We start from the raw sequence: 17,571 nt of genomic DNA on the forward strand, positions 1-17,571 counted from the left end.
GCTGCTTGCCCCTGCCCAGACAATGCCCAGATTTCTTGATATGCATAGCAATAGAGGGAAATCTGTCAATCAGCAGTGACTTGGTGGAGGTAGCGCCAGGTCATTAATAAGCCAAATTTATCTCTATTAGCGTTCTGCAAAGTTCAAAGAGTAAGTTCTCCAAAATGGCTTCACATTAGCACATAAGTGACATAAGGATGAAATCAGCGTGTCTGCCACTACTTTATGCTGCCCTTGGTGAGGGCAGCATAACCGAGGTGACAGGTTTCCTTTAAGCAATGCAGTACAAACTGTAGATGATGACAAAGATAACAATTTGGCTGCCTTCAGGTGCTGCTGCTTGACACCACCACACTCCTAACCACTAGCAGCAGGAGGTCCGATGTCCCCACCCCATGCTCATAACTTGAGTTAATTTTCACTTCCTTTTGCTAACATTTCAGCTCCTGTGAAGACCACAACTCTGCACTCATTGTTTTCGTCACAATGGAAATGAGACCAACCAGGAATGCATCCCTCTTTCCCAGGGCTCCATAGCAGCTGTGTGGGTTACCAATTCATTTAAAGTGAATGACGTTTTTACAAAATGTTGTTTTATGGTCCAAAATTCTATTTATGTAAATTGCTAAATATATCTCAATAGCAGTTGGCACTCTGTTTTTCTTATCCCCCGCATAGAGATAGATTTGAAATATAACTTAATATTCTATTTTACCAATAGAAAGAGCTTACTGCATACTGTGTGATTATTGAGTTTTATGTATAACAGTATGCAGTTGACTCCTAAGCTCCCTCTAGTGGTGGCTGCAGGCAGCTGGAATGTTAGGTTTCAAATCTGTCTATGCAGGGAATTTGCAGTTCTACAGGGTGATTCAAAAAGGATGGCGAAAAATTATAGCCTCGGTATTCATAACTGAGAGAACATAACACAAATTTATTAACATGAAAAGACAAACTATATATCCAAGTGATTTCCATTGGTGACATTGTAGATGTTTAGGCAGTGGTTCAGTTCTGTTCAGACACTTATCAGCATATCCTTGGATATGGACTCCACTGTTTCAGTGTTGCGTTGTCTCAGGTCGTTCAGATCCTGTGGCTGGGGGGAGCAGATACACTGAGTTCTTGAAGCAGTCCACAGAAAGAAGTTGCAGGATGTTAGATCATTGGTAAATCAGAACATTGGTAAATCGTTGTCTCCGGCGTGGCCGTTCCAACGTTCCAGTAGCGTTTCATTCAGGTATCGGCGAACATCCAAATGGAAATGTGGAGGTGCACTATCCTGCTGTTCCAATGATTGACCTTCCCACTGAGGTAAAAGGTAGCATCATTGCTGAACGCCAGCTGGTCAGCGAATCCATCCACTTCCACTCGACCCTGCAAGTCAATGCAAAAGTCACGGCGTTTCAGTTGTCGTCTTGATTCAACTCCTGAAGAAGAGGTAATCCGTATGGCTTACAACGCACACGTTTTCGTAATATACGCCATACCGTGGTTTGTGGCAGCTGTCGCTCCATACTAGTCAGCCTAGGACTATGCTTGTACACGTCTCGAATCCTGTTCATTGTGTCTTCCGAAGTCTTTGGGCGGCCTGAACTGTTCCCTTGACATAAACACCCAGTGGTTTTCGAATTGCTTCACACAACGCAAAATACGGTTTCTGTGCAGAGCACATTTAACAAATTTATTCTGAGAGTTTCGCTGCACTGTCACAACAGACCCCGTTCTTGCAAATTCCAACATGCAAAAAGCTTTTTCTTGCTTCGATGTCGCCATCTTATGTCACACTATGTAAGCACGTTTCAAATTTGGCTCTTGAAAATGAAAGCTGTTCTGTGATTGGATGCTATGGGAAAACTAAGGCAGTTTTGCTTTGATTTTCATATTTAGAAATTAATTGAATCAAAACGTTGAACACATTTAAATTAAATTAAAAAAATAATTATATTCAGAGGTGGACATTCACTTTGGAGCGTTTATGTAGAGATGTAGATTGCAAATTCTATCTGGAGACAGTAAGGGCGGGTTCACACATGGCGGAATTTCACTTAAATTCCGCTGCGGACACTCCGCAGCGTTAATCCGCAGCGGAGCCGTTTCTCCATTGACTTTCACTTTAATTTAGCAGTGTTCGTTTACACGATGCGTACAATTCCACTGCGGAGCATAGGCTGCGGAGCGGAATTTGGTGTCCGCAGCATGCTCTGTCTGTTGCGGAGCAGTGGCGGACTCATGGCGGAATTTCTCCATTGACTTCAATGGAGATTCAAAGTTCCGCAATGAAGTCCGCAGCTGTCATGCACATGTCATGTGTGCTGCGGATGCGTCTTGCTTTTTTAACTTTATCAATATGTAAGGAGGCACTCCTAAAATTTGCGCTAAATTGGTGCTATATAGGTTCGGGCTGGAAAACCCACTATGAAGATCCAAGAAATAAACCTGAAAGCACTCTATTATTTGGATTTCAAAGAAAAATTCTTTTATTGTATTCAATACGTGAATTCGTCATCTGGTTTGTGGCGATTTTATTGTACGTTTCGGCCCAACCTAGGCCTTTTTCACAATCGCTATAAATACAAAACAATAATCATATTGATACATCAAAACACAATAAACAAAGTAAATGACAAAATTGCGTGTAGAAATAAAAATATCAATATAATGGCATCTAGGATGATCGAAACTGACCATAATCAACAAGAAATGTGTATGTACATCGTGATAACGGTAAGTATTATGACAATATATGTGTCAAAACAGTATTATCTTTAATAAACATCCATTATATATCATATGCATCATATTTTCAAACTATAATAGGCAAAGTTTCTCCACTTCAAGGAAAATTAAATATCATGTCATTCAATTTTAACGGTGGGTATTCATATCAAGAGGGGGCATTGCTACTATGCCACATGAGACCATACCATAAAGTGGCGGTATACAATGTGCACAGGGTCAAAATCACATAGAAAAGTGAAAAAAATGAAAAAAACATTGAGAAAAAGAGAACAAGAAAAAAAGAAAAAAAGAAAAGAAACTAGGATATTATGTTGAAAGATCGAGTATACCTTGATGGAGTGGCAGTGTAGTTAAGAGCTGCAGCGGCGTCTACCAGACGCTCCGATGTCAGAATAATGTCTGCTGCTATCTTCCCTGCAGGAAGTACAGATATAGCGCGGCAAAGCCGGATATCCGGTATGTGGAACGCAAGTACTAATCAGGCACACGTGTATTAGAGATAGCAACACTATGCTTGGAACGCAAGCTTAGTAATGGATAGTGAAACGTCGGCGCGGGCGTATCAAAGGTAGCACCACCGTGTTAGGGACGCAAGCTGGATTATGGATAAATGCAGAGGATCGTGAATATAATACTATAGAGTAGTGTAGGTATATTATATAGGAACACAATTTTAATTGTTATGATAAAGATGTAAACAGTATGAAGTTGATAAATTGTATTAATGGTTTAGAAAGGAAAAACAAGATACATATATGAAATATATGAAATGATACAGTCATGTAGCAAAGAAAAAAAGAAAAAAAGGAAGAACAAGTACGAACAGTGAACCGGTTTTATGGTACCTGTATCTGGTCCTCTAAACGATCTCGTATTTTTCTAGCGTGCCTGGAAGAAATAAATATATATTATAAATAGGAATGTCAGAGTAGAATAAAGCAGGAATGTAGACAACATTTAGGAAAAAAGATCATATTCTCTATTAAGGCCTTTAGGAGAAAGAGTCTCTAGTGTGTGTATCCAATACGATTCTCTCTTTTTTAATAAATTGATATGGTTACCTCCCCTTCTGGGTCTATGCACCTGTTCGATGACCTGAAATTTTAATTGAGCCAAATTATGATTACATTTCTCAAAATGGTCCGGGAGGGGTAGCCAAGTTTTTTTGCATCGTATAGTAGATTTGTGACTAGATAACCGATCTCTTATATGTTGTGAGGTTTCTCCCACATAGACAAGACCACACGGACATTTAATAAGGTAGATCACAAAATTGGAATCGCATGTAAAGAAACCTTTTATCTGAAAGGTCCTATTATTATGTGGATGTTGAATCTTATCCCCCTTAATAACGTTGGAGCAACTTGCGCAATGCAGACAAGGGAAAGTCCCATTACGTTTAGTTTGAAGAAACGTTTGTCTAGGGATCCTTGTAAAACTGCCGATATCGGCTCTAATAAGACGATCACGAATGTTAGGTGATCTCTTGGAGCACATCATCACAGGACTAGCAAATTCTGTAATTTGAGGATAGGCAGTATGCAATGTTGACCAATGTTTCCGAATACTCTGATATAGTTTGGGTATTATCGGATGGTACGTAAGTACTAACGGAAATCTATTCTGTTTAGGTTTTTTTGTAAGTGATGTGGTCATAACAGATCTATCCATTTCTTCTACTAGTAATGATGTGGGGTAACCTCTCTCCTCAAATCCTAGAGACTCTTGTGAATTGTGATCTTGGTAAATCCTAGAGACTCTTGTGAATTGTGATCTTGGTAAAGATCGTATTGTGCTTCTGGGATGACTACTTTTATAATGTAATAGACTATTTTTGTCCGTTGGTTTGGAATAAAGATCAGTACTCAGAAATCCAACCTCATTCTTTATGATAGTGGTATCCAAAAAGTTAACGCTCTCTTTGCTATGACTCAAGGTAAATTTCAGTTCCTCTCTAACCTGATTGATGAATTCAAAAAAATTGTCGAGAGACCCTTGGGGACCATCCCATATGCAAAAAATGTCATCAATATAACGGTGCCAGCATATGGCATGTTGTAAAAATAAGGAATTTGTGTATATGTATTCTTCCTCAAAAAGAGACATATACGCATTAGCGTAAGGTGGAGCAACGTTGGAGCCCATGGCTGTCCCGCAAACCTGTGCGTAATAGTCGTCGCCAAATAGGAAGAAATTTTCATGTAAAATCAGATTAAGTATTTGAAGGCACAGAGATATTGAATCTGCATTCATAGTGGTTAAACTGAGGAGGTGTGTGACAGCTTGAATTCCCTTCTGATGGGTTATGGAAGTGTATAAACTATTCACATCTAAGGTAACCAGAATACATGTTGAATTCACCCTTGAGAGCTCGTTCATTTTTCTTAAAAAATGACCTGTATCTAAAATAAAGGATCTTGTAGTTTTGATTAGGGGTGTCAATATTTTCTCAAGAAAAATAGACAACGGTGAAAGAATGGAGTCAGTTGAGGCTACTATGGGTCTGCCAGGTGGATTATGTAAAGATTTGTGGATTTTGGGTAAGATATAGAAAACGGGTATTATGGGATGAGGATTCAATAGAAATTTGACTGTCTTGTCATCAATTGTATCTCGTTTCCTGAAGTCTTCCAAGATAACAGAAATTTTGGCCCGAATTTTAGTTGTTGGATCACTATCTATTCTAATATAGGTATTGACATCAGAAAGTTGTCTCTCTATCTCTGTAGTATAGTCTTTCTTATCCCATACCACTATTGCTCCACCTTTATCGGCTGGTTTAATGATGATTTCTTTGTTGTTGCTCAAAGATCTAAGGGCATCTGATTCGACTCTAGATAAATTACTCTTGTGTGGATATTGTCCCAATCTATACTTGGCCAGAAGGGATAGGGTATCTCTCTTGACCAAATCTATAAATGCCTCTGTAGCATGATATACTCTAGGTGGAGAAAAGCGACTGCGATTTCTTAGACCTAATTTATCAATAGATAGTGGTGTGGGAATAACCGTAGACACAACAGGATTAACATTAGCATTGACATCAGAGAGACCAAAATGTGTTTTCAATCTTAAACTTCTATAGAAGCTATTAAGTTCCTGTTCCAAGGCAAATGAGTTACATGAGGTAGTTGGACAAAAGGATAAGCCTTTTTGTAGAACTGAGAGTTCCGCAGGGTTCAATGTATGAGACGAGATGTTCACTACCAGGTTATAGTCCTTACCTGGGATCTTGTCTGTATGCCAGGTTCCCGACTTCTCCCTTCGCCTGTTCGACCTTCGAGTTGGGCGCCTCTGCCCCTGCGGTTCCCTAAAAAACGCTGAGAGCGATAGACTGGTCTTTCTATAGATGTGTCGCTCCCTGAAGTGGACCTGTTTCCAGGCGCAAAGCCTCTGCGTGACCTCCATGAACCGGAGGATTCCTGCCATCTATATACTGAATTGTTCAGATAATCGTTGGCGTCTCTTTGGAATTTCTCCCTTTTCCTCAGTTCGACCTCCTTGGTATACTCCTTGATGGCGTTGTCTGTGCGATTCTTTAAAGATTCCCATTCACTACTAGATAAAGACGATGATAGTTGGATTTCCAAATTCTTTATTTTCTCTGTAGATTCCTTAATAGATTTCTGCAAGTATTCCACTGTGAGTATAATCAAATCCAGGGAGCATTTATTAAGTATTTTCTGAAATTGATCGCAATATTGCCTGTCTTCCGAAAACAATGTTGGTCTCAAGTGACTACGTAAACCCCTTGGGATCCTACCGAGACGATGATATTCCGCTAAGGTGACACAATGTAAATCATGAGAAGTGAATTTACGTAGCTCCTTCTCGTAATCCCTCGTGCGCAATTCTTGAGGTGGGATGCGGAGAAACTCACCAGAGTTAGTAACTTGCGATAGAATGGATGTAGTGGTTGATTGATCATAAGCAAACGTTTCCGACGTCATCTGGATTTGGGTGCACCTTATCAAGACCAAGCGATACTATTTATCAATATGTAAGGAGGCACTCCTAAAATTTGCGCTAAATTGGTGCTATATAGGTTCGGGCTGGAAAACCCACAATGAAGATCCAAGAAATAAACCTGAAAGCACTCTATTATTTGGATTTCAAAGAAAAATTCTTTTATTGTATTCAATACGTGAATTCGTCATCTGGTTTGTGGCGATTTTATTGTACGTTTCGGCCCAACCTAGGCCTTTTTCACAATCGCTATAAATACAAAACAATAATCATATTGATACATCAAAACACAATAAACAAAGTAAATGACAAAATTGCGTGTAGAAATAAAAATATCAATATAATGGCATCTAGGATGATCGAAACTGACCATAATCAACAAGAAATGTGTATGTACATCGTGATAACGGTAAGTATTATGACAATATATGTGTCAAAACAGTATTATCTTTAATAAACATCCATTATATATCATATGCATCATATTTTCAAACTATAATAGGCAAAGTTTCTCCACTTCAAGGAAAATTAAATATCATGTCATTCAATTTTAACGGTGGGTATTCATATCAAGAGGGGGCATTGCTACTATGCCACATGAGACCATACCATAAAGTGCCGGTATACAATGTGCACAGGGTCAAAATCACATAGAAAAGTGAAAAAAATGAAAAAAACATTGAGAAAAAGAGAACAAGAAAAAAAGAAAAAAAGAAAAGAAACTAGGATATTATGTTGAAAGATCGAGTATACCTTGATGGAGTGGCAGTGTAGTTAAGAGCTGCAGCGGCGTCTACCAGACGCTCCGATGTCAGAATAATGTCTGCTGCTATCTTCCCTGCAGGAAGTACAGATATAGCGCGGCAAAGCCGGATATCCGGTATGTGGAACGCAAGTACTAATCAGGCGCACGTGTATTAGAGATAGCAACACTATGCTTGGAACGCAAGCTTAGTAATGGATAGTGAAACGTCGGCGCGGGCGTATCAAAGGTAGCACCACCGTGTTAGGGACGCAAGCTGGATTATGGATAAATGCAGAGGATCGTGAATATAATACTATAGAGTAGTGTAGGTATATTATATAGGAACACAATTTTAATTGTTATGATAAAGATGTAAACAGTATGAAGTTGATAAATTGTATTAATGGTTTAGAAAGGAAAAACAAGATACATATATGAAATATATGAAATGATACAGTCATGTAGCAAAGAAAAAAAGAAAAAAAGGAAGAACAAGTACGAACAGTGAACCGGTTTTATGGTACCTGTATCTGGTCCTCTAAACGATCTCGTATTTTTCTAGCGTGCCTGGAAGAAATAAATATATATTATAAATAGGAATGTCAGAGTAGAATAAAGCAGGAATGTAGACAACATTTAGGAAAAAAGATCATATTCTCTATTAAGGCCTTTAGGAGAAAGAGTCTCTAGTGTGTGTATCCAATACGATTCTCTCTTTTTTAATAAATTGATATGGTTGCGGAACTCTCAGTTCTACAAAAAGGCTTATCCTTTTGTCCAACTACCTCATGTAACTCATTTGCCTTGGAACAGGAACTTAATAGCTTCTATAGAAGTTTAAGATTGAAAACACATTTTGGTCTCTCTGATGTCAATGCTAATGTTAATCCTGTTGTGTCTACGGTTATTCCCACACCACTATCTATTGATAAATTAGGTCTAAGAAATCGCAGTCGCTTTTCTCCACCTAGAGTATATCATGCTACAGAGGCATTTATAGATTTGGTCAAGAGAGATACCCTATCCCTTCTGGCCAAGTATAGATTGGGACAATATCCACACAAGAGTAATTTATCTAGAGTCGAATCAGATGCCCTTAGATCTTTGAGCAACAACAAAGAAATCATCATTAAACCAGCCGATAAAGGTGGAGCAATAGTGGTATGGGATAAGAAAGACTATACTACAGAGATAGAGAGACAACTTTCTGATGTCAATACCTATATTAGAATAGATAGTGATCCAACAACTAAAATTCGGGCCAAAATTTCTGTTATCTTGGAAGACTTCAGGAAACGAGATACAATTGATGACAAGACAGTCAAATTTCTATTGAATCCTCATCCCATAATACCCGTTTTCTATATCTTACCCAAAATCCACAAATCTTTACATAATCCACCTGGCAGACCCATAGTAGCCTCAACTGACTCCATTCTTTCACCGTTGTCTATTTTTCTTGAGAAAATATTGACACCCCTAATCAAAACTACAAGATCCTTTATTTTAGATACAGGTCATTTTTTAAGAAAAATGAACGAGCTCTCAAGGGTGAATTCAACATGTATTCTGGTTACCTTAGATGTGAATAGTTTATACACTTCCATAACCCATCAGAAGGGAATTCAAGCTGTCACACACCTCCTCAGTTTAACCACTATGAATGCAGATTCAATATCTCTGTGCCTTCAAATACTTAATCTGATTTTACATGAAAATTTCTTCCTATTTGGCGACGACTATTACGCACAGGTTTGCGGGACAGCCATGGGCTCCAACGTTGCTCCACCTTACGCTAATGCGTATATGTCTCTTTTTGAGGAAGAATACATATACACAAATTCCTTATTTTTACAACATGCCATATGCTGGCACCGTTATATTGATGACATTTTTTGCATATGGGATGGTCCCCAAGGGTCTCTCGACAATTTTTTTGAATTCATCAATCAGGTTAGAGAGGAACTGAAATTTACCTTGAGTCATAGCAAAGAGAGCGTTAACTTTTTGGATACCACTATCATAAAGAATGAGGTTGGATTTCTGAGTACTGATCTTTATTCCAAACCAACGGACAAAAATAGTCTATTACATTATAAAAGTAGTCATCCCAGAAGCACAATACGATCTTTACCAAGATCACAATTCACAAGAGTCTCTAGGATTGTATCCAACATTGACACTAGAACTACTAGATTACAAGAAATGTCCACAAAATTTGAGGAGAGAGGTTACCCCACATCATTACTAGTAGAAGAAATGGATAGATCTGTTATGACCACATCACTTACAAAAAAACCTAAACAGAATAGATTTCCGTTAGTACTTACGTACCATCCGATAATACCCAAACTATATCAGAGTATTCGGAAACATTGGTCAACATTGCATACTGCCTATCCTCAAATTACAGAATTTGCTAGTCCTGTGATGATGTGCTCCAAGAGATCACCTAACATTCGTGATCGTCTTATTAGAGCCGATATCGGCAGTTTTACAAGGATCCCTAGACAAACGTTTCTTCAAACTAAACGTAATGGGACTTTCCCTTGTCTGCATTGCGCAAGTTGCTCCAACGTTATTAAGGGGGATAAGATTCAACATCCACATAATAATAGGACCTTTCAGATAAAAGGTTTCTTTACATGCGATTCCAATTTTGTGATCTACCTTATTAAATGTCCGTGTGGTCTTGTCTATGTGGGAGAAACCTCACAACATATAAGAGATCGGTTATCTAGTCACAAATCTACTATACGATGCAAAAAAACTTGGCTACCCCTCCCGGACCATTTTGAGAAATGTAATCATAATTTGGCTCAATTAAAATTTCAGGTCATCGAACAGGTGCATAGACCCAGAAGGGGAGGTAACCATATCAATTTATTAAAAAAGAGAGAATCGTATTGGATACACACACTAGAGACTCTTTCTCCTAAAGGCCTTAATAGAGAATATGATCTTTTTTCCTAAATGTTGTCTACATTCCTGCTTTATTCTACTCTGACATTCCTATTTATAATATATATTTATTTCTTCCAGGCACGCTAGAAAAATACGAGATCGTTTAGAGGACCAGATACAGGTACCATAAAACCGGTTCACTGTTCGTACTTGTTCTTCCTTTTTTTCTTTTTTTCTTTGCTACATGACTGTATCATTTCATATATTTCATATATGTATCTTGTTTTTCCTTTCTAAACCATTAATACAATTTATCAACTTCATACTGTTTACATCTTTATCATAACAATTAAAATTGTGTTCCTATATAATATACCTACACTACTCTATAGTATTATATTCACGATCCTCTGCATTTATCCATAATCCAGCTTGCGTCCCTAACACGGTGGTGCTACCTTTGATACGCCCGCGCCGACGTTTCACTATCCATTACTAAGCTTGCGTTCCAAGCATAGTGTTGCTATCTCTAATACACGTGCGCCTGATTAGTACTTGCGTTCCACATACCGGATATCCGGCTTTGCCGCGCTATATCTGTACTTCCTGCAGGGAAGATAGCAGCAGACATTATTCTGACATCGGAGCGTCTGGTAGACGCCGCTGCAGCTCTTAACTACACTGCCACTCCATCAAGGTATACTCGATCTTTCAACATAATATCCTAGTTTCTTTTCTTTTTTTCTTTTTTTCTTGTTCTCTTTTTCTCAATGTTTTTTTCATTTTTTTCACTTTTCTATGTGATTTTGACCCTGTGCACATTGTATACCGGCACTTTATGGTATGGTCTCATGTGGCATAGTAGCAATGCCCCCTCTTGATATGAATACCCACCGTTAAAATTGAATGACATGATATTTAATTTTCCTTGAAGTGGAGAAACTTTGCCTATTATAGTTTGAAAATATGATGCATATGATATATAATGGATGTTTATTAAAGATAATACTGTTTTGACACATATATTGTCATAATACTTACCGTTATCACGATGTACATACACATTTCTTGTTGATTATGGTCAGTTTCGATCATCCTAGATGCCATTATATTGATATTTTTATTTCTACACGCAATTTTGTCATTTACTTTGTTTATTGTGTTTTGATGTATCAATATGATTATTGTTTTGTATTTATAGCGATTGTGAAAAAGGCCTAGGTTGGGCCGAAACGTACAATAAAATCGCCACAAACCAGATGACGAATTCACGTATTGAATACAATAAAAGAATTTTTCTTTGAAATCCAAATAATAGAGTGCTTTCAGGTTTATTTCTTGGATCTTCATTGTGGGTTTTCCAGCCCGAACCTATATAGCACCAATTTAGCGCAAATTTTAGGAGTGCCTCCTTACATATTGATAAATAGTATCGCTTGGTCTTGATAAGGTGCACCCAAATCCAGATGACGTCGGAAACGTTTGCTTATGATCAATCAACCACTACATCCATTCTATCGCAAGTTACTAACTCTGGTGAGTTTCTCCGCATCCCACCTCAAGAATTGCGCACGAGGGATTACGAGAAGGAGCTACGTAAATTCACTTCTCATGATTTACATTGTGTCACCTTAGCGGAATATCATCGTCTCGGTAGGATCCCAAGGGGTTTACGTAGTCACTTGAGACCAACATTGTTTTCGGAAGACAGGCAATATTGCGATCAATTTCAGAAAATACTTAATAAATGCTCCCTGGATTTGATTATACTCACAGTGGAATACTTGCAGAAATCTATTAAGGAATCTACAGAGAAAATAAAGAATTTGGAAATCCAACTATCATCGTCTTTATCTAGTAGTGAATGGGAATCTTTAAAGAATCGCACAGACAACGCCATCAAGGAGTATACCAAGGAGGTCGAACTGAGGAAAAGGGAGAAATTCCAAAGAGACGCCAACGATTATCTGAACAATTCAGTATATAGATGGCAGGAATCCTCCGGTTCATGGAGGTCACGCAGAGGCTTTGCGCCTGGAAACAGGTCCACTTCAGGGAGCGACACATCTATAGAAAGACCAGTCTATCGCTCTCAGCGTTTTTTAGGGAACCGCAGGGGCAGAGGCGCCCAACTCGAAGGTCGAACAGGCGAAGGGAGAAGTCGGGAACCTGGCATACAGACAAGATCCCAGGTAAGGACTATAACCTGGTAGTGAACATCTCGTCTCATACATTGAACCCTGCGGAACTCTCAGTTCTACAAAAAGGCTTATCCTTTTGTCCAACTACCTCATGTAACTCATTTGCCTTGGAACAGGAACTTAATAGCTTCTATAGAAGTTTAAGATTGAAAACACATTTTGGTCTCTCTGATGTCAATGCTAATGTTAATCCTGTTGTGTCTACGGTTATTCCCACACCACTATCTATTGATAAATTAGGTCTAAGAAATCGCAGTCGCTTTTCTCCACCTAGAGTATATCATGCTACAGAGGCATTTATAGATTTGGTCAAGAGAGATACCCTATCCCTTCTGGCCAAGTATAGATTGGGACAATATCCACACAAGAGTAATTTATCTAGAGTCGAATCAGATGCCCTTAGATCTTTGAGCAACAACAAAGAAATCATCATTAAACCAGCCGATAAAGGTGGAGCAATAGTGGTATGGGATAAGAAAGACTATACTACAGAGATAGAGAGACAACTTTCTGATGTCAATACCTATATTAGAATAGATAGTGATCCAACAACTAAAATTCGGGCCAAAATTTCTGTTATCTTGGAAGACTTCAGGAAACGAGATACAATTGATGACAAGACAGTCAAATTTCTATTGAATCCTCATCCCATAATACCCGTTTTCTATATCTTACCCAAAATCCACAAATCTTTACATAATCCACCTGGCAGACCCATAGTAGCCTCAACTGACTCCATTCTTTCACCGTTGTCTATTTTTCTTGAGAAAATATTGACACCCCTAATCAAAACTACAAGATCCTTTATTTTAGATACAGGTCATTTTTTAAGAAAAATGAACGAGCTCTCAAGGGTGAATTCAACATGTATTCTGGTTACCTTAGATGTGAATAGTTTATACACTTCCATAACCCATCAGAAGGGAATTCAAGCTGTCACACACCTCCTCAGTTTAACCACTATGAATGCAGATTCAATATCTCTGTGCCTTCAAATACTTAATCTGATTTTACATGAAAATTTCTTCCTATTTGGCGACGACTATTACGCACAGGTTTGCGGGACAGCCATGGGCTCCAACGTTGCTCCACCTTACGCTAATGCGTATATGTCTCTTTTTGAGGAAGAATACATATACACAAATTCCTTATTTTTACAACATGCCATATGCTGGCACCGTTATATTGATGACATTTTTTGCATATGGGATGGTCCCCAAGGGTCTCTCGACAATTTTTTTGAATTCATCAATCAGGTTAGAGAGGAACTGAAATTTACCTTGAGTCATAGCAAAGAGAGCGTTAACTTTTTGGATACCACTATCATAAAGAATGAGGTTGGATTTCTGAGTACTGATCTTTATTCCAAACCAACGGACAAAAATAGTCTATTACATTATAAAAGTAGTCATCCCAGAAGCACAATACGATCTTTACCAAGATCACAATTCACAAGAGTCTCTAGGATTGTATCCAACATTGACACTAGAACTACTAGATTACAAGAAATGTCCACAAAATTTGAGGAGAGAGGTTACCCCACATCATTACTAGTAGAAGAAATGGATAGATCTGTTATGACCACATCACTTACAAAAAAACCTAAACAGAATAGATTTCCGTTAGTACTTACGTACCATCCGATAATACCCAAACTATATCAGAGTATTCGGAAACATTGGTCAACATTGCATACTGCCTATCCTCAAATTACAGAATTTGCTAGTCCTGTGATGATGTGCTCCAAGAGATCACCTAACATTCGTGATCGTCTTATTAGAGCCGATATCGGCAGTTTTACAAGGATCCCTAGACAAACGTTTCTTCAAACTAAACGTAATGGGACTTTCCCTTGTCTGCATTGCGCAAGTTGCTCCAACGTTATTAAGGGGGATAAGATTCAACATCCACATAATAATAGGACCTTTCAGATAAAAGGTTTCTTTACATGCGATTCCAATTTTGTGATCTACCTTATTAAATGTCCGTGTGGTCTTGTCTATGTGGGAGAAACCTCACAACATATAAGAGATCGGTTATCTAGTCACAAATCTACTATACGATGCAAAAAAACTTGGCTACCCCTCCCGGACCATTTTGAGAAATGTAATCATAATTTGGCTCAATTAAAATTTCAGGTCATCGAACAGGTGCATAGACCCAGAAGGGGAGGTAACCATATCAATTTATTAAAAAAGAGAGAATCGTATTGGATACACACACTAGAGACTCTTTCTCCTAAAGGCCTTAATAGAGAATATGATCTTTTTTCCTAAATGTTGTCTACATTCCTGCTTTATTCTACTCTGACATTCCTATTTATAATATATATTTATTTCTTCCAGGCACGCTAGAAAAATACGAGATCGTTTAGAGGACCAGATACAGGTACCATAAAACCGGTTCACTGTTCGTACTTGTTCTTCCTTTTTTTCTTTTTTTCTTTGCTACATGACTGTATCATTTCATATATTTCATATATGTATCTTGTTTTTCCTTTCTAAACCATTAATACAATTTATCAACTTCATACTGTTTACATCTTTATCATAACAATTAAAATTGTGTTCCTATATAATATACCTACACTACTCTATAGTATTATATTCACGATCCTCTGCATTTATCCATAATCCAGCTTGCGTCCCTAACACGGTGGTGCTACCTTTGATACGCCCGCGCCGACGTTTCACTATCCATTACTAAGCTTGCGTTCCAAGCATAGTGTTGCTATCTCTAATACACGTGCGCCTGATTAGTACTTGCGTTCCACATACCGGATATCCGGCTTTGCCGCGCTATATCTGTACTTACTGCAGGGAAGATAGCAGCAGACATTATTCTGACATCGGAGCGTCTGGTAGACGCCGCTGCAGCTCTTAACTACACTGCCACTCCATCAAGGTATACTCGATCTTTCAACATAATATCCTAGTTTCTTTTCTTTTTTTCTTTTTTTCTTGTTCTCTTTTTCTCAATGTTTTTTTCATTTTTTTCACTTTTCTATGTGATTTTGACCCTGTGCACATTGTATACCGGCACTTTATGGTATGGTCTCATGTGGCATAGTAGCAATGCCCCCTCTTGATATGAATACCCACCGTTAAAATTGAATGACATGATATTTAATTTTCCTTGAAGTGGAGAAACTTTGCCTATTATAGTTTGAAAATATGATGCATATGATATATAATGGATGTTTATTAAAGATAATACTGTTTTGACACATATATTGTCATAATACTTACCGTTATCACGATGTACACACACATTTCTTGTTGATTATGGTCAGTTTCGATCATCCTAGATGCCATTATATTGATATTTTTATTTCTACACGCAATTTTGTCATTTACTTTGTTTATTGTGTTTTGATGTATCAATATGATTATTGTTTTGTATTTATAGCGATTGTGAAAAAGGCCTAGGTTGGGCCGAAACGTACAATAAAATCGCCACAAACCAGATGACGAATTCACGTATTGAATACAATAAAAGAATTTTTCTTTGAAATCCAAATAATAGAGTGCTTTCAGGTTTATTTCTTGGATCTTGCTTTTTTAACTTGACATTTCTTCATTCTGGCTGGACCTATGTATTTCTAGGTCTACAGCCAGACTGAGGAAGTCAATGGGGCTCCCGTAATGACGGGAGCGTTGCTAGGAGACGTCAGTAAATAGTCACTGTCCAGGGTGCTGAAAGAGTTAAGCGATCGGCAGTAACTGTTTCTGCACCCGGGACAGTGACTACCGATCCCAATATACATGTATCTGTAAAAAAAAATGAAGTTCGTACTTACCGAGAACTCCCTGTTTCTGTCTCCAGTCCGGCCTCCCAGGATGACGTTTCAGTGTAAGTGACGGCTGCAGCCAATCACAGGCCAAGCACAGGCTGCAGCGGTCACATGGACTGGCGCGTCATCCAGGGAGGTCGGGCTGGATGCCGAAGGAGGGACGCGTCATAAAGACAACGGGTGGTAAGTATGAATTTCTTTTACTTTCACTAGGGAAAGTGCTGTCCCTTCTCTCTATCCTGCACTGATAGGGAGAAGGGAAGCACTTTTCCCGCAGTCCGCAGCAGCTAGTCCGCATCAATTTTCTGCACATTTTGTGCAGATCCGCAGCCGTAATCCGCAACCCGGATTAGGTGCGGCATTGATGCGGACAGTTGCGGAGGAATTCCGCCATGTGTGGTCATGCCCTTAGGCTTTAGTTACAACCCTGCTTCCAATCTCAAACTTTATCTGTTTATAAGATGAAACTTATTATGTGTTATTTTTGCCATGCTCTTTGCTAACATACCTTTTATAGAGACCTTTCAATCTTTCAATGCAATTTAATGGTGGCATCTATTAAAATTGATATTTTATTTCAAATGTTTTCAATCAGAAATTGACATTGTATTTTGAAACAAGTATTTGTACTGAAGCAATCGATACAGGTGAACATTGCTCTTCCTTTTATCAAATATTCTGTATATTGAATAGAATAACATAAAACATCTTCCCCATTTGGCGGTTATTATACACAATGTTGCTTCGAAGACACAGCAACTGCTCTAAACCTTCCCATTCTTTTAAACATCCTCCTGGATGTTATAAAAACAGTAAGTGAATAGAGTCATTATTTTGCACGATTTGAGAGATGTAATGCTATAAAAGAAGTGATGCCTTTTAGAAAATTACTTTTGTAACAAATAAAAGGAAGTAACTGAATTCCTCAATCACATGTAAGATGTTAACAAAAACAATTTCACAGCTTTTTTTTTGATCTTAGAAAATAAAGTTAACCCCTTAATGACCAGGCCATTTTGCATGTTAATGACCAAGGATTATTTTTAGTTTTTTCACGGTCGCATTCCAAGAATCGTAACTTTTTTTTATTCCGTCGACATAGCCATATAAAGGCTTGTTTTTTTGCGGGACGAGTTGTATTTTGTAATTGTACCATTTTTAGATGCTTATACTATATCGATTAACTTTTATTAACTTTATTTTAGGGGAGAATTGAAAAT

General features: G+C 38.2%; 2 protein-coding genes across 2 annotated transcripts; one reads left to right on the forward strand and one right to left on the reverse strand.

Moving 5' to 3' along the window:
- Positions 1–3,587: 3,587 nt before the first annotated feature.
- On the reverse strand, positions 3,588–6,842 carry LOC142741096 (uncharacterized). The gene is made up of 2 exons (XM_075850491.1): positions 5,967–6,842; positions 3,588–3,630 (listed from the first exon to the last, which is right to left on the reverse strand). The coding sequence occupies exons 1-2, from the start codon at positions 6,690–6,692 to the stop codon at positions 3,622–3,624; spliced, it is 735 nt and encodes a 244-aa protein (XP_075706606.1). The 5' UTR covers positions 6,693–6,842; the 3' UTR covers positions 3,588–3,621.
- Positions 6,843–11,673: 4,831 nt separating this feature from the next.
- Positions 11,674–14,946, forward strand: LOC142741097 (uncharacterized). Its single transcript, XM_075850493.1, has 2 exons — positions 11,674–12,549; positions 14,904–14,946. Exons 1-2 carry the CDS (start codon positions 11,824–11,826, stop codon positions 14,910–14,912), a joined length of 735 nt encoding a protein of 244 aa, XP_075706608.1. The 5' UTR covers positions 11,674–11,823; the 3' UTR covers positions 14,913–14,946.
- The last annotated feature ends 2,625 nt before the right edge of the window (positions 14,947–17,571 follow it).

The sequence above is a fragment of the Rhinoderma darwinii genome, chromosome 2 (assembly GCF_050947455.1).
Source record: "Rhinoderma darwinii isolate aRhiDar2 chromosome 2, aRhiDar2.hap1, whole genome shotgun sequence".
NCBI lineage: Eukaryota > Metazoa > Chordata > Amphibia > Anura > Rhinodermatidae > Rhinoderma > Rhinoderma darwinii.